Source organism: Ursus arctos, unplaced genomic scaffold, assembly GCF_023065955.2.
Source record: "Ursus arctos isolate Adak ecotype North America unplaced genomic scaffold, UrsArc2.0 scaffold_21, whole genome shotgun sequence".
Lineage (NCBI taxonomy): Eukaryota > Metazoa > Chordata > Mammalia > Carnivora > Ursidae > Ursus > Ursus arctos.
In genome coordinates, this window is record NW_026622886.1 from 485,850 (window position 1) to 511,053 (window position 25,204).

At 59.2% G+C, this 25,204-nt stretch overlaps 1 protein-coding gene across 1 annotated transcript in view; it reads left to right on the plus strand.

Annotated features, from left to right (window-relative positions):
• Nucleotides 1-750: 750 nt before the first annotated feature.
• The window catches only part of NFAM1 (NFAT activating protein with ITAM motif 1), a 34,697-nt gene continuing 10,243 nt past the window's right edge, over nt 751-25,204 (plus strand). The window contains exons 1-4 of the mRNA XM_026479502.4: nt 751-886; nt 15,903-16,232; nt 17,430-17,542; nt 23,879-23,977. Of these exons, the coding sequence (XP_026335287.2) occupies nt 787-886; nt 15,903-16,232; nt 17,430-17,542; nt 23,879-23,977 (642 nt within the window). The 5' untranslated portion in view covers nt 751-786. The remainder of the gene's footprint in view (nt 887-15,902; nt 16,233-17,429; nt 17,543-23,878; nt 23,978-25,204) is intronic.

Sequence of the window (25,204 nt, forward strand, 5' to 3'; positions counted from 1 at the left end):
GATGCCTGCTGGAGGTGAGGGCAGGGGCCATGCCTCCAGGCCATTCATTTGCCTCCTGGTGGGGGAGGAGTGAGCTCAGGCTGAGGGCAGCTTCACGGGGGAAGGACACAGCGGGTGAGTCAGAGAGGAGGTCACTGCTAGGCCTCTACGCTGGGCCCGCGGTGGCCCTTGCCGTGCTGATGACGGGCAGCTGGCCTGGCACCAGTCAGGCCTGCGACCGTGGACTCCTGCCCTCACCCTAACTGCCTGCCCCTTCTCCATCATGCACCTGCCCCCAGTCGATCCCCCCCAACCTCCACCGCCCCCTAGAAACCCTGCACTGGGACGAGCACATGAACCCAGGGGCCCTTGGACAATTTCTGACGGGAAGTCTGTGAACACAGTTTTAAAAGTTTCAGCTGTGAGCTGCTAAACTGAACCCCAGCGTTACTCATGGGAATCCTGTGTCCACTCTGTCACCAGTGTCTACCGGATGGGCCACCAGCTCGAAGGGGATGGGGGAGAGCAGCACCCCAACACGGGGTGGATGGGGAGGCCCCGCCGGAAAGGACAAAGGACGCATACCCCAGATTCCTCACTTGGTGGCCACTCGGCCTGGGGCTGTTCCCAATCCTTGCTCAGAAAGTCCAGGGTTATTAAGGGGAGCGGACCCAGTGAGGCCCTGAGGAAGCAGAAGCGTGGCCAGGGAGGAGCTTTGTGGGGATTCAAAGGGGAACTGTGGCTGCCAGCAGGCCATCCCCTCCCGTGAACTTGAGACGAAAGAGGAACACTGAACAGGGGGCCCCGATGGAGAGCCGGCCTCCATGGTGGCGGGCCCCGCCGGACATGTCCTCGGGACCCTGGCTCCTGGGCTTGCTCCTGTTTCCCTGGACCCTGCAGCTCACAGGTACGCTGCCTCCCTTCTTGCCACGAGCCCTCTGGCTGGCACATCAGAGTGGCTTTCATCCGCCTGTGCGGCTAATTCCTGGGGACCTGTCTCGGGAGATTTGCTGGTTGCGTTTGAACGTTGCAGACTTCACAGGGAAAGCCTTCAGGGATCTGGGAGATGGTTCGCTAATGCCTCGCCGAGGTGGCTTTTAAAGGGGTGGGGGCAGCTGTGTGAACAGCCTTCCTCCCACAGCCTGACCCCTGGTCCTCAAACAGGCAGGTGTGGGGTTGGTGGGGGAGGGACAGCTCACCCCCACGGGGCAGGGCCAGCCTCAGCCTTGTTCCCCACATTAGCCGGGGAGACGGGAGCGGCCCAGGGTAGGTCCCCAGGAGCACTGTGTCCTGGGACACAAAATTGTCACTCTTGCCAGAAAGGGTGGCACTCCCCATTTCCCGACGTGCAACCAGAGGCCACCTCATGTTCTTTCGCAACAGGAGCTGATGCCTTTCCCGGGGCCAACGCCGTGCCCCCTTTCCTGGTCTCAGGTCCCCTCAGAAATGGGGCAGCCTGCGTCCAAGCCAGACTCCTGGGGTGTGTGGCCTTGGGGCAGATCATCCCGACCAGGGAACCCCCAGGAGTGTGTCTCTCCAGGGCTGTCCACACTGGGGTCCCTCCAGCTCAGTCTCTCCCAGGGCAGCCTGGGCCCTCTTGGATTCCCAGGGTCCCCCCACCCCACTGAGCAGCCTAGGTGCTTTGCTTCCTATTCACCCAGACTTTTATGAGGCTTCTGGGGGCTGCCCCCCACTTCTGCTTCACCTTCTGCCTTTCATTTATGCCATAAACAAAAATGGCTCTTACTCTTGTGAATTAGCCCCTTGGAGCACTTGCTCTGGGCTTTACTCTCACAGTCAGCCCCCCTCCAGCCACCCTGGGGTACTGTCACTGCCGGAAGCTCTTAAGAACAGGGAAACGGAGGCCTAGGAGGCCAGGTAGCTTACCCAAGACCCAGAGGGTGAGTGGAGGTCAGCTTTAGACCCGAGTCAGCCTGAACCCCAAGCCAGGACCCTTGGCAGTGGACTCCGGGGCTCCTCTCAGCTTTTTTAAAAAGATTTTATTTATTTATGAGAGAGAGAGCGAGAGACGGAGCGCACGCTGGCACATGAACAGGGGGGAGGGGCAGAGGGAGAAGCAGGCTCCCCACTGAGCAGGGAGCCCAGGGTGGGGCTCAATTCCAGGACCCCGGGATCGTGACCTCAGCAGAAGACAGACGCTTAACAGACTGAGCCACCCAGGCGCCCACCTCTCAGCTTTCTTTACAAAGAGCATTCCTTATAAAAAAATGTTCACTCCCCTCCCCGCCAGGAGGCAAGAGCGGGCTGTGGTCCTACTGCAGGCTTCCTGGGCTGGGCCCCTGTGACATCATCTCCTTTCATCTTGCACACCTTGCACCCCCGTCCTACACCCCCACCCCGCTCCCACCCAGGTGGCCGGGGCAGAGATGGCCCCGAGGAAATGCAGCTTGCTGGTGACAGTGCACCAGATTCAGTCGTTTCTAACTCACTTTCCCTCAAATTCCCATCCTTTCTTTTTGTGTGGCCCCTTCTCCCCGGAAGGGACCCAGCACATCAGGGTAACGGTGGGCGGCACTTTGGCACTTCGCGGGATGCCGTGGTGAAAAGCACTTTTGTAACCGTCTTAGCTGTGAACAAACAGCAGATCCCCCCCCCCCCCCCGCCCAGTATTGCAGCAAATGTGTACAAAAGAGAACTCTGCTCTTTCACAAGAGGTGAAAAACCCTCGAGGTCCCCTGGAACGTCCCAGAGCAGCAGACAGCACAGTCACTCCTGGTCCTGCCCTGCAGGTGCCTGGCTCGCTCTGTCTGTCACTGAAGCCTAGGGACAGCAGTGTCACTTCCCTGAGCCACGGTGTGATGCAGGGTTGAGTACATACGCCAGGGCATTCACCCTGACTTTCCACCTGAGCTCTGTGATTCACCCCAGGACCCTGGGCAGGTTCCCTAATGTCTCTGTGTCTCAATTGCCTCATCGGTTAAATAGGTGTGATAGTGGTTGCTGCCTGGTGTCACGCCCTAAGGCTGAGCGGTTGGGGCTCAGAGAACGTCAGCTACCTGCCAGCCTAGCAGAGCCAATGGAAACTCATCAGTTGGCCGGTTGGATATCTTAGCGAGCCCACGGGCTCCTTGGGGTCTCTCTGACCTTGCCAGTGGGCTCTGGCACATTATGGGATGGTGTCTCAGGACCTCTCTTGCTCCCAGCGCTCCTCCTCCTGTCGTGAACCGAGACTCAGGCCTGCTCTCCTCCAGTCTTTTGAGCTCTCTGCAAATTCCACTTTTCTCAAAGGGTCTGGCAGCCACTTGTGGTCTCACGGGCAACTGCTCTCCCCCAGAGGTGAGTCACCCGAACCTGAGACTCAGCTCTCCTGGGAGCAGCTGCACATCTGCTCGAGCCCTGCCTCCACCGGACTTCAGTCACCTGCAAGGGCTTTGGGGCCAGGCAGGGGTACAAGTCCTACCTGCTTCTACTGACTGCTGTGTGACCGTAGACACGTTACTTAACCTTTCTGAGCCTCTGTGTCCTCAACAAATGTCAGTCCCCCTTCTCTTCTTGGCCTTTCCAGAACTCTGGGCCATATTTCTTTCTCAAATATCCACGGAGAAAGACCGGTTCTGGGCACTGGGGCGGAGGGGGACCTGGAGGTGAACACCCCCTACTCGCATCCTGGTGGAAACGCTGAGACTTGCCAGGAGAACATGACAGAACATGACCCAAGGAGAGAGTTACGGAGGCAGGTTTGCTCCCCTCCCCCTTTGCTCTGGACTCAGGTGTCACTGCTCCCTTTGTTGTCCAAAAGATGTTCGGGAGCCTCCTGCCTTCTTTCCTGCGGCTCCGAGCCTCTGTCAGGATTGGCCTCTGCTTTTCATCTTTGTCTAATCCCAATAAAGAGCTTTCGAGGCAGGCGGAGAGAAGCACCTCTCCGCTGCAGGTGGGGCAGGGGGAGTGTTGGCGGGGGCAGGGGGGCCGAGAGGGGGAGGAGGCAGAGCAGGTGGGTGGGTGGCAAGCACAGCGGGAATAAAGACGGGGAGGCCAGAAGGCAGAGCCGGGGGGAGGGGACGGGGAGAGGTTCAGTCTGACTGGAGACCAGGGTCTCTCGGCCGAGCAGTGGGATATGAATCCCACTGGGCTAGATTCCAGGTGGATTATAAATGCCTGTCAGGTAGGGGTTCACATGCTCTTCCAGTTGGCCCTATTATCGTGGCTTTCTCTTTTTAAGTTGTGAGCTATGATACCTATACGGGGAAGTACAATAAATACCATAAAACAAAGGCCCGTGTGACCACCATCCCCAGAACCCCGCGGGACTCCGGAGCCCCTGGGCCCCCTGGCCGCCACCTAGACACCCCTCTCGCCCATCCTGACTCTCGGGGCACTTGCTTCCTGGGGTCTCTTTATAGATTTATTCCTCAGTGTGTGTCCCTGAATCATATGGATTAATCTTGCCTGTCGTTGAACTTGTGTGATCAGAGGGATGCTGGGTATTCTTCTCGCTACCTGCTTCTTTCTCTCCAAGTTATGTTTTTGCAAGATCTGTCCGGTTGCGGGTGTGGGTGTAGTTTGTGTATTTTCGTTGCTGAAGAGCAGGGGTCATGAACGGTGGCCCCGCGAGTGGGGTGGGGGGCGGTAAATCGAGCCCGCCGCCTTTAGGGAGAGCCTGAGAGGTAGGAGTGGTTTTTTTCTATGTTTTCAATGGTTGGAAGAAAACCTAGGGAAGAGTATTTCTCGACACGTGAAAATGATACAATATTCACATTTCAGTGTCCATAAATAAAGTTTTATTGGAACCCGGCCACATTCATTCATTCGTAGACCATCTAGGACTGCTGTCACCCTCCATCGGCAGCGTTGAGCGGTTGCGAGGGAGACCATATGGCCCGCGAAGTGGAAAATATTTACTATCTGGCCCTTTACAGAACACGTCTGTCAACCCCTGCTGTGGAGTGTCCCACGGAGGGAATATACTGCAATTTCTTTAGCTGTGATCGACGTGTCAGGCGCTGGCCGTCTGTGGCTGTGAGCACTCCTGTGTGGCCTCCAGGCCCACGTGCCTCTGGGAGCACGTGTTCCCATGGAGGCTGCTTCTTCCCCAGCTGTCTGCCTCTGCCTCCCTGTGCAGACTGGGAACTTCAGGGGGCGGGAAACCTGTGGTCTTTCTTGGTTCGAATCCTCGACTCCTAGCACAGAGCCTGGCACCCAGGGGATGCCCAGCGGATACAAAGACAGCAGTGTGGGTTCAGCCCCAGGAGGACTTCCAAGAGGGCGGGGTGGAGATGTGATGGCACCGGGAGAGGCACGTGGGTCCAGGGGTACAAGGTGGGTCCACCTGACATGGTGGGGGCCTGGGCCTCGGGCTCCTTTCAGCACAGGCAGAGCGGCAAGACCCTCATGTCTGGGGAAGGAGAGTGTGGATACGGGAGTGCTGCGTCTATGTGGGCCCCGACACAGGAGAGCTGACCCTTGTGCATCTAGGGGCTGCAGTGGGAGTACAGGCCTCGGGCACTGGGGTGGCAGTGGAAGCCGAGGAAGGGAAGGGGGGTGACCTGAGGCTGGAGAGGGGGAGAGGAAAAGAGTGGGTGTGAATTTGCAGGTGGAGCTCCTGGCCCCCGGGGAGGATGGTCTGGCCGGCCTGGGATTGAGCCGTGGAAGACTTAGCCACGTCACCTGACCACTCAGCCCCCACTCCCCTGTCAGGCACTCAGTACCCTCCGGTGCAGGCCTCTTGCCAGTGGCAGCAGGAAGACACATCCAGGGCCACCGGTGGCCCTGGGACCTGGCACATGGGGCCCCTCAGGGAGGGCCCGTGGGGCCTCAGCCATGGGACGGGGCGCCTGTAAGGGGGGGTGTGGTGAAGCAGGGGTGTATCTGCTCCCCCCCCAGGACTGCATGGGCTTGGGGGGAAGAACGTGAGGTCAGGAGGCAGAGCCCTGTCGAGGCTCTGGGCCAGATCTGCGCTTGCTGCTGGTGGGCTGGGGGAAGGGGGTGCCACGCAAGCACAACCCCAGGCAAAGCCGGCTAGCTTCTCACGTGAGCGGAGGCACTGCCTACAGCGCAGGCTGGACGGCCCAGGGCATATTCCTGAAGGCCACGTGGCAACCTGTATCAACACTTAAAAATTTTAAAGGATCCCTGCCCTTTGAAGATTTATTTATTTATTTGAGAGAGAGAGAGCGCCCTCCAGCGGGGGAAGGGGCAGAGGGAGAGACTCTGAAGCAGACTCCCCACTGAGCGAGGAGCCTGACCTGGGGGCTTGTCTCACCACCCTGAGATCATGACCTGAGCCAAAATCAAGAGTCAGATGCTTACCCGACTGAGTCACCCAAGCGCCCCCAGGGTACATGCCCTCTGAATCAGTAGCTCCCCTTTTTCGGACCAGACAACCTTTATGTACAAGGACGATCCCTCATGGGTCCATGGAGCACAGCAGCAGACTGTCTCGCTGCCGTCAGCTGGCCCCTTGCTGCAGTGGGTTTAAAGAAGACCCTCTCCCACCCTCTGGCCCTGAGCTACCCTTGCCTCTTGGCTCCTGCCTCCCACTCCCACACCCCACTTTCCAGCCATGCTGGATGACTGCCTGCCCCTAAGCCTTTGTTCCTGTTGCTCCCCTTTCCTGGAAGGGGTCCTCTCGCTTGCCCACCTGGTGACTCCAACCTGTTGGTCAAGGTCAAACTCTCCAACCTTCTCTGTGGTGCCCTCTCTGGCCCACTCTCCCATGCCCCCGTCCCCCGACAAGCCCAGTGGCCAGCCCTGCCCCGCCAGGGTGTTCCCCTGTGGTTCAGAGCACCAGGAGCGCAGAGGCATGCAGGGTGTGACAGAACTCACCTGCCAGCCGAGGGTGCCGACAGTGCCAGGGACCAGGTACCCAGCCCTAAGAGGTGGGCTCTGTGCGAAAAGCCAGAGAAAGGGCAGAGAGAGAAGGTGCTGGGGGAGCCACAGCTCAGCCTCTAAGATGTTTGCTGACCTCCTGTTGCTGTGGGAGGGGAGGAGGCTGACAGGAGGCAGGGACAGGGCTGGCAGATTGGAGGCCGGGGAGGACGGAGGACAGTGAGTGATTTTGTGCCCGGAGGGTACCGGATCTTTGGGGAGATAGAGATTGAAGAGAAGGCGGGATAAAAGAGATCTGGCGAAGGCGTCTACAGGAAGGAGTCAGCGTGTTGACAGCCAGAAGCATTTATGTTTTAAAAGGAGGCTGGAGGGGGAGGGGTCCCAAGCCCTCAGAATGAATCACTAATGCGAGGGTTTTAGGCAGCCGAAGAAGGTTGGAACTCTGTAGTGTTTCTCTTGCGATCTTTCTTTCTTTCTTTCTTTCTTTCTTTCTTTCTTTCTTTCTTTCTTTCTTTCTAAGAGGTGGCAAGGGGCAGAGGGAGAGAGAGAATCTTAAGCAGGCTCCACGCCCAGCACACAGCCCAATACGGGGCTCGATCTCACCACCCCGAGACCATGACCTGAGCCGAAATCAAGAGTTAGACGCTTAACTGCCTGAGCCACCCAGGCGCCCCTCTCTCGTTACCTTTCTAACACAAAATGTGATCCTGTCAATTCCAGATCGAGAAGCCCACAGGGGCTCCCCGTGGGTTTCCAGGACAACATTTGCCCCCCCACCTCCCACCTCCCTGAGCCCCCCCCCCGCCGTCTTTACAACTCCACTGTGCCTTTTGAGTCCCCCAACTACCAATGAGGATGGGTGTCTTGTTTTGAGATTTCCAGAAGCTTCCTCCAAGAGCTTTTTGCGCTTAAACCCCCCTGTCTGCACCCCTCCCCCACCTGGCTGCCTCCTACTCTTCCTTCGAAGTCCAGCTTGGTAACATGATGTGGGAGACCCATCACAATGTCTACAGCCATGATGTCGGGGTGGCAGAACCACAGGCAAGTTCAATGTTCTTGATCCTTCGCTGTGGTGTCTAGAACTCCTACAGTGAGCATGTTTCTCTTTAATAATGGGGGGGCCTGAGAATTATAATTTAAAAAAACAAAGACCCAGTCCAAGGGTCACCCCTCCTGTAATCCTCTGCCCCCTTCCCGGCTGGGTTGGGTCCCCTGTTTCTGCAGGCTCTGAGACTTCCCTTTATCTCCCCATGTGCCAGCTTCATCAGCGAGCTGTGCCCAGTGGCAGGGCCTGGCCCGCCCTGGCAGGACTTTGGGTGGGCACACACTGCAAGGGGGGTGCCCTGGCGGGGTCTACGCCCTCGCTCTGTTTCTCCTACACCCATCCAGGGACAAGGACCAGAATCCCCACTCTCCCTCTTTGGTCCTATCGCCATCTCCACCCCATCCCGACGCCCTTTTGAGGGCAGAGGAGGGTATCAAGGGAGAAACTGAGTCTCCAGCTGTCATAGGCCACACCCTCAAACGAGCTACGAAGTTCGAGAAACTTGCCTTTTCAAACCAGCGAAGGAGAGGTGACTGCTGTACAAATGCCAGTTACTACCCACGGAGTGGCTACGTTTCTGGGACCGAACATTTGATATTCTGCACTCGGTTTGTGTCCCCGCGTGGCCACGGTGCACCCGGGGGCCAGAGTCTGCAGGCTTCCGAACGGAGCGCAGGCAGACTGTGGAAATGGCCCCCGAGGCAGCCGCTGCTGTCTGCATCCTTGTCATTCGGAGGTGTTGAAAGATGTGACAGCCAGTGTTCGAAGGGCATCAGCGCTAAAAGCTTCATAATACACACTCTCTGTTCAAAGGTTGCCTTCCAACGCCTGCTCCACGCTTCCCCTCATCAGCCACTTGGCCACGCGCTGTTGTGTTTGATGCGCGGGTCCTGAAGGACTCACCCGTTTTCCTGTGGCATCACGGGGTTCGCGCGCAGGCAAATGGCCGGAGCCCTGTGATGCAGCCTCCGGCCCCACATCTGTGGCTTCCCAGCAGCCCTTCAGATGGGCCTTAAAGAAAAAAAAAAAGGCATGGCTCTGAGAGATGCCAGAATTAAATTGGAGGGCAAAACTCCATGCCTAAAATAAAGACCGTGGGAACTGCTTTCTTCTGCAGCTGGGGAATCAAAGTGTTTCCTTTCAAATCGACCTAAGTGGGAATGGATAGCTTTGATCAGCACGTCTGGACTCTGACACCCTTGGCTGACGGTTCTGATGCTGGGGGCCACAGAAGGGCTTGAGTTCCAGGCAGAGTTGGAGAGCTGGGGGCAAGGCCTGGGCCAGGTGGGTCAGAGGGGCAGCGAGGAGGCCAGGGCAGCTGAGGAGAGTGGGGAGGGAGGGAGTGCCAGATGCTGGGTGTGGGGGGATGTCATCGCTGCAATGAAGGAGGGACGCCGGCTGGCCCTTTGGGCACTCGGCCATTGCTGCCACAGGACCCGTCTGTATGGGGTTCATGGGACCACTTGGTTCTGCTCCGGGAGCCACAGACTCTCCTTGAGCTGGACAACAGTAGCTGTCCCCCCTTCAGCTGCAGGGTCACTTCTGGTGAGGACCTTTGTCCCCAGATCCCAGAGGCTGCCAGACGTGTCTGCCTATTAGATGACCCAAATCTAGAGAAATGGCCTCTGAATTTTTAGCTCCCTTTAAAGGGGTGCAGCTCTTTCATTTGAGAGATGTTTTCTCTTTCTTGCTCTCCGATTTTAAAATTGTGGCATAGAGCAGCGGTGAAGAGTGTGGGGTTAAGGACCCAAAGGGACCCCGCTTAAAATCCTATCCCCGCCACTGACGAGTTGTGCTGCTGGGCAAACCTCTTCCTTTCTCAGAGCCTCGGGTTTCTCCTCTGCAAAAGGGGAGTGTGCCCCCCAAGGACATTGCACATTATCATCACGTGGCTTGACAGCACTGCCTGCAAGTCTGTGCAGGGGGGAGCCGTGCACCCAGGAGTGACTCAGGAAGGAAGGAAGCCCTGCAGCCTTAGATGGTGACCCCCCAGTCCTGGGAGAGGAAGGGAACAGGAGGCATTCTGCGGGGGTGGATAGCATGGCCAAAGGCTGAGAGCCCGGCAGGCCTGGCGTCGGTGGGGGAGGAAGTGAGGGGCAGCTGAGCTGGCTTGCACGGGCTGGAGGCATGGCCTGGATCCTCCCATCCGAGAACTTGCAATCTTTTTTTTTAAAGATGACCCAGAGTTAAGGGATGCGTGTTATAGCATGATGCTGTCTGAACCCAGTTGTATGACTATAACCAAAACCAGAAGGTCACAAAGAGCGCCCTTATTACGCACAAAATGCTCCATGTTCTATTTTTTTAAACTGCTTGTCCTCACCATGTAAATTGATTTCAGACTCCTTGTGGGGCCTGTTGGGGCACCCCACGGGTCAGCAAGGTGGTTTGCGGTTCCTTCGGGAGCCGCGCCAGGCAGCTCTCTGGCTGGGGGGCGGGGGGAGGTGGGGAGAGGAGCCCGGACTCAAGCTGTCAGGTGGATAGATGGATGCAGGGTGCACTGTGTAGGGGGTGCGAGAGCGGATGGGGCGGGCATCCTTCCTACATCCAGACAAGTTCTTTGATGGTGAGTCCCTCCCCCCAGGGACTCGGCATGGGGTCCCTGGGCCAGGGTGGGAGTGGGGCCCCTCCAGCCAGTGCTCAAGACTGCAGTTCAAGTGGCCTCAGATTCAAGAGAAGAACCGGAAAAGGAAGGTTCTGGCGCCAGCGGGCAGTAGACAAAATCTTTCCCAACAAGGGCAACAGATAAGCAGGAAGGGGGAAGAGCGGGAGGAGGCTGCTGGGGGGAGGGGTCTCTGCATTGTCACACACTGGCCACCTGGCGGGGGAGCCTTGAGCACCAGGCCCGGGGTCTGCACCCCAGGGAGTCACCCACTTCCCTGTGTCCGGCCAGGCCAGGGCCCGAGGTGGTAGACAGGCTGTCATGTGTGGAGGCCGCCACAGGCTGCGTGTGCCCTGCTCTGTGGGCCCAGCACTTTCTAGGCAGAAGGGCCAGGCTGGCATTTGCCTTGCCAGAGCAGCGAGGCCTCGGGACTCCTCTGACTTCCTTGCCTCTTTCTTGTCGCTGGGGAAAGGCAGCCTGGCCCTGCGGCCTCCTCGGAATGTTCCCGGCCCCCCATTTAATCCCATGACCACTCTGTCAGGTTGGCATTGCTTCTCTTCTGTTTTTCAGGGGAGACACCAAGCTTCAGAGAAAGAAAGCCACCTGCCCAAGTTTGCACAGGCTTTGGGGGCAGAGCTGGGATCCAAACCCAGGCTTGATGCCCCAAAAAACTAGGCTTTTCCCAGGCACCCCGCCCCCACCCCATATTCCTGGCAGGGTCCCAGGCTTCTTAGCAGTCCTTGGAGCTGCTGAGAGGTGAGGGATAGAGGCCACGCTGTCCCTAAAAACTCTCCTGCACAGCGGTGTTGCCTGTGCTGCCCAGGGGAGCCCTGTGTGCTTGCAGTGGGGAAGGGGTGGAGTGGGGGGGGGGGCTCGAGGATGCCTTATGAGTAACCGAGCTCTGGGGCGGGGCTGGGGTTCCCCGTGGAGCAGGCATCATGCTACAACTCTTTCCCAACCCCATCTCTGGCTGGCCCCGCTCCTCGCCCTCCTCCCCTCTCCCTCCGTGGACCTCACCCTCCAGGGGTGCCCCCTTCTCTGCTCTACACCGTCCACAGTAGCGCAAGCCCACACTTCTCCCATCCTCCCCCCAGACCTGCCCTTCGCATTTGCCCTGCCCCTCCAGCTCCCTTTTCTCCTTCTCTGTCCTGCATGGGCAAGAGCGGTGTGCTCAGGCAGGTGGGAGATCCGGCTGTCCTCACTCCCATCCCCTCCTCGACGCCGCCCCATCTCGGCCCTCAGTCCACATGGCCACCTCCAGGCCCTTCTCCCTCTCAGGCAGGGAGCTCTGCGAGTTGAACAAATCCATCTCCCTGCGGAAAACAAGCCAGGCTCCCGGCGACGTTTTCCTCCCCGGGCCTGGCCCGGGCTAGGCTGCACCAAGGACTCACTGCCTCCCAGAGAATTATCTGAAGAGCAACTCCGAGTTGCTCCTGCAGCCCTTTAGGCCTTTCATCTCGCGGGACATGTGCCTGGGACCTGGAGGGAAAGCCAAGCAGGCCTGGGCTCTTCCGGCCCCTCTGCCCTGTGGTCACTCACAGTCAAAACCAAGTCCTGGTTCTTCCTATCGCCAGCCAGAGTGACAGCCAAAAGGATGAACTTGAGGCAGCCTGGTGGTGGTGTCTGGGACTTGTATGAGAGTAAGGGATGAGGGCCCTCTTCCCTTCCTCCCCCCACACCCCCTCGTGGTCCTTCCCCATGTGTCAGCTGGGTGGAGACAGGAGACAGGGAAGGAGCGGGAAGAGGGCAGAGGAGCCCTGCTGGTCCGGTTCTGTGGACAGCTGGCCCTGTGCTCCAGGTACTCGCAGGGTTTGCAGTGGACCCCCTCGGGCACTTTCGTGGGTCACTAGGGTGTGCCAACCAAGCTCCTGTGGCCCTCCCGCCCTCCTCAGCCCCAGGAATCCAAGTCCCCCCCACCGGAGTCCTCCTCCTGGGCTGTGTGCCCCTCTTGACGGCCCATGAGCAGAATCTAAGAGGACCCCCAGGCAGGCTCAATCTGCCCCGCCCACCTTGTCCCACAGGGACACGCTCCCTTGGCCTGAACAGGGGACAAAGTGTGATACAGCTGCCACCAGGTGCAGGATGGACACCAGCCACTGTGCCATCCCTGTGCACTCAGGGGACACACTGCAAGCCTTAGGAGGGTCCCGCTGGAGCCCCTCTGGGTCTGGGGTGAGAAGCAGGTGCCTGAAAGGCAGGCCGGGAGCCCCTGCAGCCCTCTCCAAGCCTGTCTGCACCCCTCTCTCTGCCATGCAGCCATCTGGCCTTTGACTGCGAAAAGTTGTGACTTGTGCCAGGAATCTGACGCACCCCTGTCCTCAGCATCTGATGTCTCCTGTGCTGGGTGCCGCGGCAAACGCTCCCAGCCCTGTGCCCCTGACCCCGCTGCTTGGCTCGGGGGGCTGGTGTTACTTCCTTGGCACAGATAAGCCTGGGCTCAAATCCCTGCTCCACCTCTTAGGAACTCTGTGGCTCCGGGCCTTTAAGACCCTCTCCAGTCTTTTGTCTGCACAGTGGGGCTGCAAATGTTGTCGCAAAGAATTGTCATGGTGTTCAGTTGACATGGGCCTATGTCATGCCCAGCCAGAGTATGTTTTCTATATCTTTCCTTGCCCTTCTGTCCTTGGGCTATTTCTAACCTGCTGTCCATGAGTGTTCCTGCTGTCAGTTCACTGATGACCTCCAGGCCTCCAGGTCACCAGCATGTCCCTTCCCCACACCCCTAGACAGGCTTAGTGGTTCCTTCCCCACCAGCCCTTCCATCCCTGACTCCCTCTGCTTCCCTGTTGCCAGGCAGGGAGCCCCTCCAGGCCAGGGGTGGGGCCTGTGACCTAACTGGTATTCCTTAAATGTTTGTGGGAGTAAACAAATGGTAGCAGAAAGCAATTTGTGGACATGGGAATTACTATGGGAATTACTATGAATCTCTCCGTAGCACTGAGCCTTAATGCGGGGGGGAGGGGGGCATTAGCCAGCTGGAGCAGCTTGCACCCCAGAGGGGGCGTCTTGGAGGGACAGTCCAGGACAGGGGTGGGAGCTAGGCTGTGAGGGTCCAGGCTCTGGGGCGTTAACACCCCCCAAAAATAAGGGGCAGTGGAGGCAACGGGCTGCACCATCGGGCCAGAACCCAGTCTCCTTCCCAGCAATGGCAGGCCTCCCTCCTCCTTGCTTTTCACCTGCTGTCCCCAGACTCGCTGTCCTTCCCTGATCGACAGAGACTGCCTCCCTCCTCACTCATGGAGACTGTGGTTTTTCCCGAGGTCTGAGGCCCTCTTCCAGGGCAGGTCCGAGCCAGGGCCACTCATGGTCATGATCCTAACCCTCTGACCTTAAAATACTGAATCCTGGAAGCATACGGAATGACAGTCATCTATTTTTATAGATTTCCCCCAAATTGTAAAGATTGGCTTAATCACACTAACGCATTTCATCATTTTCTAGAAGGATACCTCAAATGCAGAAAATTTTTTGAGATGATTAGATGGGTGGCTTCCTGCCAGGACAAACAGGAAGGTAGTCTTATAGTACGGACAGTGTGCCCAGCCTCCCCGGGCCTCTTAGACACATGAAGAAGAGAAGCAGGAGGCCCTGGGGGTTGGGGGTGGAGAGCCCTCCCCCCTGGCGTGGCCACTTTCCTGGTGGTTTTGGTCAGGTTCCCATCTCCCGACCCCTAGCAGGGAGCACTGGCCTCCTGGAGAGCCAAACAGGAGAATGTGGCTGGAAGTCAGAGTGGGTTCTGAGCTGAGTCTGGAGGACTAGGTAGGAGTCCCAGGCAGAGGGGCCTGCAAGGGTGGATACAGCACGTGGGAAGTGGCCCTTTGGGGAGCGGGGGGGAAGGACTGCAGCATGGCCTTGCCGTGCAGGGCAAATCAGGTCCATCTCAGCGTTCCTGCCCCTTGTCCTTACCTGGGATCATGCAATGACCCCTTCCTCCGCCTGCCGCACCCCTGCGCTGGCCACCATGTCTCAGGCAAACTTCAGCCCTGAATCATCGCTCCTTGTTTTTACGACTGTACTAACACAGTGTCGTAGTTAAGCCACGACAGCCACCCCGCAGTCATGCCCAGAGACATAAAGGACGTGTGAAATCCTTCGCGCCCCACTCAGAGGAGCAGAGAGCCCTGGGCCCCAGCTCAGGGACTCCTCCAGGCGTGAGCATTGTCAGATTCACTCAGTAGGATGAAGCCGGTCCACAGGGACATCCAGCCCCCTCCTTGGAACTGTCACGACCTTGCAGTCTTTGGAGGAGGGGCGATCTCTTCAGTTACTCAACAGGAAGCTCAAAATACCCGTGTGGCCGGAGATTCGAGGCGCTCACTGGTTTAGAGGGCCACCTCTGTCCTGTCCCCAAGTCTTCCAGAGGCCCTGGCCTCACCTCCCCTGGGGACCCAGAACAGGGCTCGGCGGAAGAGCCCAGAGATGAGTCCAGCCTGGCCTCACACCAGCCCCGCACCCCGGGCAGGGGGTCCGTGCCTTGCTTTCCCCAACAAAGTAAATCTGGCAGCTCCCTCTGAGTACCTAAATTGCGTGATCTTCTCCTGATGAACAGCCTGGCCGGCGTGTTCTCGGCTGCTTGCCGCCGACCTCAACTCAGAACTGTCTGTTCGGCTGCTGGAGGAGGACGGGCTAGGGGACGAGGCCTACTGAAGCTGAGGGGGCTTGTGTGCTGAAGTCTGGGGGGGGGAAGAGGGGGCCGCTGCTGACTCGGGCCTGGAGTCTGACGGCCTCTCGGGAGCCTGCGGGAGGCTGGGAGGCCCAGCCCGGCAGGTGCTCCTGTTTTCCTAGGGGCCTGTGATGAGGAGGGGTGCACAGGCGTCTGGGAGGGAGGGGGCTCATTGAAGGTCCCGGTCGTGGCCCAAACGGCTACCTCTGTGGTGATGGGAAGCTGGTCTTGGGCACGGCTTGTTCCAGTCTAGAAAAACTTGACAAGTTCTTCTCCGAGCTCCGATTCAGGGCAAAGCTTGTCTCTCCTGATGCCTGGCCTGCCTCCTCCTTCAGGCTGGGGGGAGCCAGGGCCCCCCTCTGTGTGTCCACAGCCGGCAAGTGCTTCTTCCTGCCAGGACGCGTTTCTTTATCTTGTCTCCTGCCTCCTTCCTCTTTACTTCTCATCCTTCAGCAGCTTTGGGTCTTCTCAAACTGGTGCTTTTATCCAATGTGGCTTCTTGGCCTTTGAGCAGGAGAGTGGTTAGGAGTGGGGGGTCTGCAGTCTGCCCGCCTTGGGCAGGGTTGTAGCTCCACTCCATCCCTGCCGGGAGAGTGAAAGCTAGCAGCTTGACCTGCCTGACCCTCGGACTCTTCCTCTCTGTGAAGTGGAGCTCTTACACACTTTGCTTTGGGTGTGTTGGGAGATGGAGAGTTCTCCGTGTAAAGCACTCGGCACAACGCCCGCGCACAGTGGCTGCATGGAAGGTGAGTGTGAGCCGAGGTCCTCGGGGGGACTGAAGCGACCCGGAGGGTAAGCTCCTACTCTTCCTTTTCCTTTCTCTGCAGGAGGGCAGTCGGTGACCCACACTGGTGCCCCCATTTTGGTCACTCTGGCCAACAAGGCCGTTTCCTTCAACTGCAGCATCACCTACCTAGACAGCCCAGGACTCCAGAACTTCACAACCTGGTACTTTCATGTGGACCTCCAGGGGCAGGAGAGTCCCAGGGAGCAGATTAAGTGCTCACCCGACCTGAGCAGAGAGAACCAGGGGCACACCCTGCAATGCCGGGTCACGCCCGACCTGCCCAATGCGTCAGCCACTGGCATGTACTACTGCTGCGTGCGCTGGCCGGACTCCCACAAAATCAGCGAGGGCGTCTTCATCCTGGTTAGAGGTGAGGCTTCCTGCAGGGCCCAAAGGTTTCACACAGCAGAATCTGGGGCGCAGGATCCGAAGCGGGGAATGTCTGCCTCCTTGATCAGCTTTGGAAAAACGCAACAGTGATCTCAGGGAGCCCCTGGCTGTGCAGGTGTGCCGACATCTACCTTGATTTGGGAAGGACAGAAGCCTGGGAAGTAGATACGTCTCTGGCCACCTCTGGCAGGTGCCTGAGAGAAGTCACTGGTGCGTTGGTCTCAGCGTCCCTCCGGCACCGTGTGTGTGTGGGGGGGGGGGGGAGGTGAGAACACAATTGGGCTTATGCGCATGTGTGTCCGTGGCAGCCCGGGAGCGAGCACGGGGCTCAGGTACGGATTTCTGGGAAAGGTTCCTAGTTGCATCACATCCCCAAAGGAGGGATGACTGTAAAAAGTTAACATCAGCAGAGCCAGGAGGCTCTGACCTGCCTCTGGGCTTCCCACCAGTAGGGGCTGGGGTTTGGGGAGCTGGGCGGGCCTGGATGTGGTTGTGGGCCCCGGCCTCATGGCAATACCCTGCCCATCAAGGGCTTTTATGGGGATGAATGAGATCCTGCGTGCAAGGGCTGGTGTCTGGTAATAGGAAATGTTTGATAAATAACAGACACGGATGTGCCTGGCACGTGGTTGGCACTGGCAGGTTTTCGCCAGCCAGATGGATGGATGGATGGGGGAAGCGGGGGGGAGAAAAGGATGGACGGCTCAAGGGAAGGGGACAGACTGTGCCCTCCACCTACCCCTGGTGCAGGCCAGCCACCTGCTAGGCCCAGTCCCAAACCCATCCCCCCACCCACACCTGCCCATGTGACCACTGTTCCACATGCGGGAAACAGAAGGCCCTGAGAGATGATGCGCCTCGGCCAGGGTCCCACAAGCAGCTGTCCGTGGAGCCAATTCACCCTGAGGCAGGGGCACTTAAGAAGCAGAAGATGTGTTCCTTACCCTTAACAGGAATCAAGGCCGCCAGCTTAGAAAGGGGCTTAGCCTAAAGCCAGTGTGGGAATGAGGACCTTGGTGGAGGTGGGGGTTTGGGGGGCTCTTTGCAGGGGGAGTGTTGTAAGTGGAGTCCTGGGTAAAGGAGAACACAGGAACTGGGGGCCTGCGGTTGGTGGGCCGGGGTGCACCCCAGCCTTTCTCAGGTAGCTAACCCTTCTGCTTCCATGCCCTGCTTCTAGACACAGGGTACCGAAAGCCCGTGCGGGGCTCCCAGCAGCTCCTGCTGTCTTGCTTCGCTGGCCTCCTGACTGTGCTGAGCATATTGGTCACGGCCCTGCTGCTCTGGAAGAAGGTAGGGTACACACGCCTCAGCGCCGCCCCCTCCCCATTCACTGTGCGCCCGGGTGCCTCCCGAGGAGCGGGGGGCCGCCCGCCTGCCCTGCACGGCGTCCCAGTGGGCCTGGGTGAGGGGTGCCTGCCATAGGTCTCCCTCGTGGCCTCCCTGCACCGGGACCCCTCCCTCGCCCACCCCTGTGGCCGGGCCTGAGCTGCCAGCTTGCCACCACCAGGTCCCTCTGGATCTTGCACAAAACCAGGGCCTGTCAGCCTTTTCCAGGTCATGGGTCCTCCTGAGTGTTTCGGGGCGAGGCTCGAGCCCCATTTCTGGCTCTTCAGACTAGGAGCCACTGTCCTGGTTTTCTGGATCCCCAGCACCCCAGACGGGAGGAGGAAGCATTTCCTAAGAGCCTCTGTCTACCAGGCACCCTGTCCCACGCTCTCCTCTGTGTCCCACCGTAACTCTGCGAGGGACGTTTCTTCCCGTTTTCCGACGCTGGAAAGCGAGGCCCAGGGAGGTGGTGACTTGCCCAAGGTCACACAGCAAGTGTGTGGTGGAGTCAGGGCCGGAGGGCAGGTGGACGGGGCAGTTGGGTCCAGCTCTGCACCTGGCCGACTCCTGCAAGGCTGCGGTGGCACCAACGCAGGGAGGGTTGTCTCCGCATTGGGCTCTTGTCACTCTCATTGTCACCCAGCCTTGCGGGTGGCTGTTCGATGCCTGCCCTCCCTGCCAGGCAGTAAGTGCCCTGGAGACGGAGGCCAGAGGCCAAGGTGAGCTTGTTTCCGTGTCTCCACGCACGCCCAGGCGTGGGGGGTGCTCAGTGGAAGTTCCTTGGGCGGAAGAATGCATTTCCCAGCGGGTGCCAGGTTCTGCCCGGCTCTGGGGGGCAAAGACGGCTGTCAGGGCTCCAGGCTGCAGTTCGGACCCTCTGTCCTGGCTCCTTGAAGGCCTCAGTCGGAATAGCTCAGGCCAGTGCTCCACCTGCTAGAGACCCAGAGCTCCTCCACTCCTTGGCAGCCTTAGGGGCCGAGCCTGGGGAGCAGCTCAGTCAGCGAAGGTCAGTACACGGCAGGCCTGGGACGTGGACCCAGGCCTCGGTTTCAACCTTGCCTCAGGCTGGAGACGTAATTACCCTTCCAGAAAAGGCTACAAGGTGATCAAAGAAGGCGAACATGGCCACTTGATCTGCCATAAAACTCTGGAGGCTGCCTTTCCTGCCATCTGTGGGCCGCAGCAGCCTGGTGACAACCTCACCCAGCCCTCTAGTTCCTCTTCCGTCCTGTGATCTGCCTTGGGACCCGCAGATGTGGGGCGTGACCTTGGCATGACCCGTTCCTAATGTGGCTCGTCTTGCTGACAAGCCGCAGGAGTCCACTCTGCTCTGCCTGGGAGCAGGCTCCGCTCTGAGGTCCCAGGGGGGCCATGCCCCCTCCGCGGGCCCTTGGCCCCCTGCCTCTGGCCTGGTCACGGGGACAACTGAGCAGTGAAGACAGGAGATGATGGGAAATGCATCCCTGGGCCTCCCATGAATCCCAGGTTTAGGACAGAGACCCACCCACCACTGGACCCACCTTCCCTCCCTCAACTAGCATGTGCTGAGCACCTACTGTGTGCCCAGCTTGGCTCTCATCCCCAGTATATTCCTTCCCCCTCCCCTGCTGCTCTTCCCATGACGGTAGCAGGTAGGACGGCTCTTGACTTGTCACTCAGCAAACATCCACTGGGCATCTAGTGGGACTCGGGTGTGGACACGAGACTGTGCGTCAGGCCGGGGTGATGAAGGACCCACAGTCGGGCTGTGGACCCCCACACGGCTTGTATGAGTGACTGTCCAGCTGCCTTCTGAAGCACAGCAGGTGAAGGGCGGAACCGGGTTAGGGGCGAGACCTTGACCCTGAGCCTCCACTTCAGCCGCCGCTCTGCAGAAACAGGATTGTAATGGCTGGATCTCGGGGTCCTGCAAGGCCAGGGAGGCACCCGGAGCAGGGTAGGTGCTCAGTAAGTCTGGGGAGGAGGAGAGGAGGGGGTAACACTCAGGCCTGGCCTGACTTCCGAGCCCAGGCCCTCCCCCTGCTGCACAGTTTCCACGACTCCTAGCCTCTCTCCTTCCAGGAATAGCTCCTGAGTATCTGGTACATGCCAGGCACCGGGCTAAGTGCCAGGCACAGTGGGAAGCAGGACAGATGCAGCCCGTGCCCTCATCAAGCCACAGCCCTCTCTGAGCCTTGCTTTCCTCCTCCAGAAACGGGGATAAGGATGGAGTCCCCCTCACCTGGAAAGGGTGGGAGAGACAGCATTTGCGAGGCGCCGGCTGGGTGCCTGACCCACAGTGGGAGTGCAGTGCATAGACGCTTCCTGTCTTCCCTCCCTGCACGTGGGGGAGGAAGGGCTGGTATAGCAGCCTGGCCTTGGAGAGAGAATGCAGAAGGCCTGAGGCCAGAGAAGTCCCCAGAGCTCCCTGGAACTGGATCTGGATTTGGGACGTGGACCCTGTGGACGCCCCTCCGGAGCTGGGCGGGCCCCCGTAGCCCTTCCCCTGGAAGGCCAGCCTGGTTTGAACTGAGTGCAGGAACAGAGCACGCAGGGGGCCCCCAGCCAGTGACCAGGCCAGGCTGTCAGCCATGGGGGCCAAGAGGAGAAGGCCGGGGAGGAGGCAGTGGCGCGGAGGACCCTAGGAGCCCAGGTGGCTGTGGATAAAGGAAGCTTTATCTGGGAGCTGCTGGCCCAGAAAGGCAGATGATTCCTGCCCTGCAAGCAGGCCAGAGGGCTCCCCCTCAGCTTGGGGATGGATCAAGGTTGGCTTCCCAGAGCAGGCAGCCTCTGACTTTGATGGCTGAGCCGTCCTCCTCCCCTAAGGGCACCGTCATCCACTGAACACTTCTTCCCTTGCTGCCAGGACCCCCGGGCAGCCCAGTGCCGGTCACCTGCTCCTTCATGGCCTCTGCACACCGCACATCTCAGGCCCCTTCCTCAGAGCTCTCCCCACTCTGTCTACACTCCCTGGTGATTGCTCTACTCCTGGGGTGACATTCCTCACCCCTGACGCTGCCCGGGCCCCTCCCTGAGCCCCCAGATGCCCATGGGCATCCGTGCCCACTGTCCCAGACACCACTCTGTAGCTTCCAGGTCTGCCCTGCTGATCTGGATGGCAGCACGCCCCCAGATGCTCAGGCCCAAAGCCTTAGAGCTGTGCTTGGCTCCTCCCTCCCCCCCACCCCTGCAAGCCCTGCCCACAATCTGCCTAGGACCCAGCCCCTTCTCCCCTGCCTCATCCCCCCAGCCCAGGCTTTTTCCCTCACCCCTCGCCCGAATACAGGTCTCCCTGCTCCCACTCGTGTCCCCCCCCAGCTCTGCTCCCCACACCTGTGCTTATGTGTTTGTCACTGTTTCCCCCACCATAACTTAAGCCCCAGAGGGCAGGGACTTAGTCTCCCCCCTTGCCAGGGGGAGCCTGACACACGCTAAGTGCTTGTGGGAGGAATGGCTTAGATAAGGGAGCGCTGAGACTTTGAAGATGAGATGGAGGTGGCCAGGCTGTGAGGTGGGCAAGAGGACAGTATTGCTCCCCTTTTACAGAGGGGGAAACTGAGGCTCAACAGGTTTCCTCAGCTGCTGGTGGCCACACTGATTGGTTTATTCATTTGGAAATCACAATTGGAAGGGCAAATGTTGATGGCAGAGAGCAAGGCACCTGGGGAGGGTAAGGCTGGCTCCAAGGGGCGGAGCATCCTTGCCCCTGTCACAAAATGCACCCATCTGATTTTTGGAGGGGGGCACCCCCTGTGGGCCACGGCCCAGGCCTCATCTCCCCCCACTGCACCACTCCTAGAGATCTCTTGCCTCCTTCTCTTACCACCCGTCCCAGCTTGCAGCCCACCCGCACCTGTGGCCTCAGAGAAGCCTTAGAAGATGCAGATCTCACCAAATCTGATGGCTTCCCTGCCCTCTGAGCGAGGACACGGTGGATCCCGCCTTCTGTGGCAGTGCCCTCGCCAGCCTCCCGGCTCTTCTGCTCTCATCTTTTCCTGCCATTGGCCACTTTTTATCTGACAGTCCATCCTTGAGCATGTCCCTGACGTGTGATATTCCTGCCCCCACATGATCCCATGCCTTGTCCCCTGTGGCCTGCGACACTTTCTCAGACTCTTCTCCTATCTTCAGGAGACAGGGCAAGCACTCAGAAGTCTGCTCCAGCCCCGTGGCAGTCGTGGGGCTCCTTCCCACAACTCCACAGTGGCACTTACCTCCCTGCCACCCCACCAATGTCAGGAGAAGCACCACGAGGCCGGGCCTGAGTCTTGTTCACCACGGGGTACAGAGGAGCCCCTGGCCACGAGCTCACACCCCCCAGCCTTGACAGTGTCCAGGCCGACAGGCTCAGCGAGGGGAGAGGCACAGCCCCCCAGCTGTCTTGAGGGGAGCCGTGGCCTCCGGCTGTAACAGGCACGTCAAGAAGCAGCTGGTGTTGGGGAGGGGCACTAGATGTGGATCAGGGCCCCTGGGTTCCGTCCAGAGGCAGTCATCCGACTAGCTGGACAGGCCTCAGTTTACCCCTCTATAAAGTCTACTTCCTCAGGCTATAAAGAGAATTAAATGAGACTAAGAGTGAGTCTCAGGGTTTTTTTGTAAACTGTGAAGTGCCACACGGAGGCCAGCACCTGTCTAACTGTCTGCGAGACCCACGCGTTCGAACAAAACAGAGGAGCGAAAACTCCAGATATGGTCAGGTCAGCATCTTGGTGAATCACACAGACCTGGGTTCAAATCCGACCTCTGCCGTGGCTGGCTCTGGGGCCTCGGGCGAGTCTCGTGCCTTTTCTGAGCCTTCTCGTCCTCAAGTGTGGCCCAGAGATGACTTGAAGACTCGTCTTGCGGGTTCGTTGAGATGCGCACGAGATAGGGCAGGTGACGCGCTCCAAGAAAGCCCCAGCTGGCATCCGGTCAGGCTCCCACTCCTGAGCCCCGATCAGGCTACAACTGGGGCGGTTCTGGCCTCTGGCTGACAGTTACGGAGCTCTGGAGAGCTAATCCTGAGTAAACGGGCTGGGGGTGGGCAGGAAGCCAGGATTTTTAATTAGGCCCTGCCCTGAGATGCGGCCGTTGTTGCTCCGTGGTTGGCAGCGTGGTACTGCGGCGAGGGGCGGGGGTGTCCGGATGGCTTCCCGCTGCCTTGGCAGGCGCGGCCCGTCTCCCGGAGCCTCCCCACGGGCCCAGCGGCCCTGCCTCCACGGCCACCAGCAGTGCCTCGCAGCAGCCAGCATGAGCTTCCCGACATCGCCAATCCTGGCCCCTCCCTGGAAGCGCTCAGATGCTTTCCACCGTCCACACTGTTAGCTCAGCCCTGCCTGTCCGGGGAGGTTCCCCTCTCTCTGGCCACGTCGACTGTCTTTAAGTTCCTCGAGACCTTTAGGTCTTGGCACATGCTGTTCCCTCTGCCTCCCCTCCCTCTCTTGCCAAAGGAGTTTCTCAGCATTTAGGTTTTAAACACCCCTTTCTGGGGTGCCTGGGTGGCTTCGTCGGAGAAGTGTCTGCCTTCGGCTCAGGTTATGATCTCAGGGGCCTGGGATCGAGTCCCATGTCGGGCTCCCTGTTCAGTGGCGAGTCTGCTTCTCCTTCTCCCTCTGCCTACTCAAGCTCTCTCTCAAATAAATAAAAATCTTAAAAATATATATATATACACCCCTTTCTGCCAGGGGAGGCATTTGTCTCCCAGAGCGAGCCAGCCGGCGGCTCTCTCCTGTGGGTCAGCGCGTGGACCATGCTTTGGTCAAACCGAGAGCTCTTCATCCATTTCCCCACTAGGTCCTCAGTCCCAGGAAGGCAGGCCCGGTGTCCACCTCTTCACACCACCTGGCTAACAGGAGGTGGCTGACAAGGGTGTGTTGGTCGGCCGAGGGCCACCTCGTGCCACCTGAGTGCCAAGGACTTACCCCTCGTCACCCCCCTGAATCCTTGCAACAGTCTCGTGCAGGAGGGTTCTTGCTGAAGAAACTGAGGCCCAGAGAGGGGAAGGGGCGGAGGGGGACTGGACATCTGCTCTGGCTGCTCCTTGCTCAGGACCACCCACAGCAGTCAGCTCCGTAGCCGGGGCCCCTGGCACCCTGGCACCGTGTCCCCGAGCCAGGCCTTGTGTCCGTGGGCAATGCCTCGTGGCGGTCTTCCCCACTTCCGGCCTGTGCAGGCAGGCGAGTAGCTTGGTGTGGGTCTTGGAGGCGTTTGCCACGTTCCCTTGGGGAGGGTGGGAAGGAGGTGCTGAGTGGCCTCCTTGACAACCTGCCTTTCTCTGTCCTGGTCGGTGGGGTGGGAGCCGCTCGGCCCCGGCCCTGACAGCCCTGACTCCTTTCCCCACAGAAGCAGATGCGGGCTTCTCGGAGGCACCCCGCCCCGAAGGCCTCGGACCCAAGCGCCGGCCACAGCCAGGAGCAGCCTCCGGACGATTCCGTCTACACAGTGAGTCTCGGGGCCTGGGCTCCCTCCCTCCGCCTCTCTAGGCCTGAGCAGGGGCTGGTTCCCTGGCTGGGTCAGGTACCAGTCGTGTGAAACCCTGAGTCTGTGGTTCCTTGTCTGTAAACCGGGGACAAGGATTCCCACCCGGAGGAATTTCCGTGAAGATGAATGTGTGTGTGTGGCCCCTGGCCCCTGGCAGGCCTGTAGTTGTGAGGTGCCCCCCCCGGGCCCCCCTCCCCAGCTCGCCCCTCCACTTCTGGAACAAGGGGCAGCGAGGGCACAAGGTGGCGAGGAATAAATAGAGTTCCTCATCCCACCGAATGACGTTGACCAGCTCACCAACTCCTTCCTGTTTTGATGACACAATCAACATCACAGCAACAGCAAGAATCGCAGAAAGAGGAAAAGGTCAGGCACCATCACAAGCCCTAACACATTCAGTGCTTCTCGATTCTTCACACACACACACACACACACACACACACACACACACACACACGCAGAGCTTGTTTTCTATCCTTAAACTCAGGCAGAGACACGGGCCAGGATGGGGTGTCATAAGCATTTCCTGTCACTGCACCTGTCTCCGTATTTACTTGGAGGAGGTGTGAGTGTGCGAGGGCTGGGTGTGAGCCCACCAACCGGTCAGCACGCAGCCCCTCTGCCCAGCGGCTGCGAGGGGGACCGACATTCCTTTTCAGTTCTGTCAATTTTAGTTCCGCCAGCAGCATATGCTCGTTGTAGAGAAAGTGAAGGATAAATGCCACCCAGTGTCAGCTGGGGTCTGAACTCCATGAGATCTAGAGCCCCCAGGTTAGGGTCTTGGCTCCACGCCTGGCAGGTGCGAAGCCTTGCCAGGGACCTGCGGTTCCCCAGGGGCACGTTCGAGGGCTGCCCCTGCACAAAGGTTCTGCCCATCCGTGCTGTCACCATTGCTGTCCCCACCACCCAGACACACATGAAACTCGAGTCCACACCGAGGGCATTTGGAATATGGCCCTGTTGACTGTGGATGGGGGCCGTGGGGACGAAGCAAAGGGAATGTCCCCACAGCACCAGCAACTCCAAACGGAACATAACATGGCCAGCCCTCAGACAGCCTTCTGCTCCGCCCCCGGGAATTTCCACCAGCCGCTGCTTCCCACGTGGCCTCAGACTTCCCCATATTCTCTCTTCTCTCCCAGCAACTCATGGTATTTTCCCTGTGAGGAATTCTGGTGTCAACTGTTG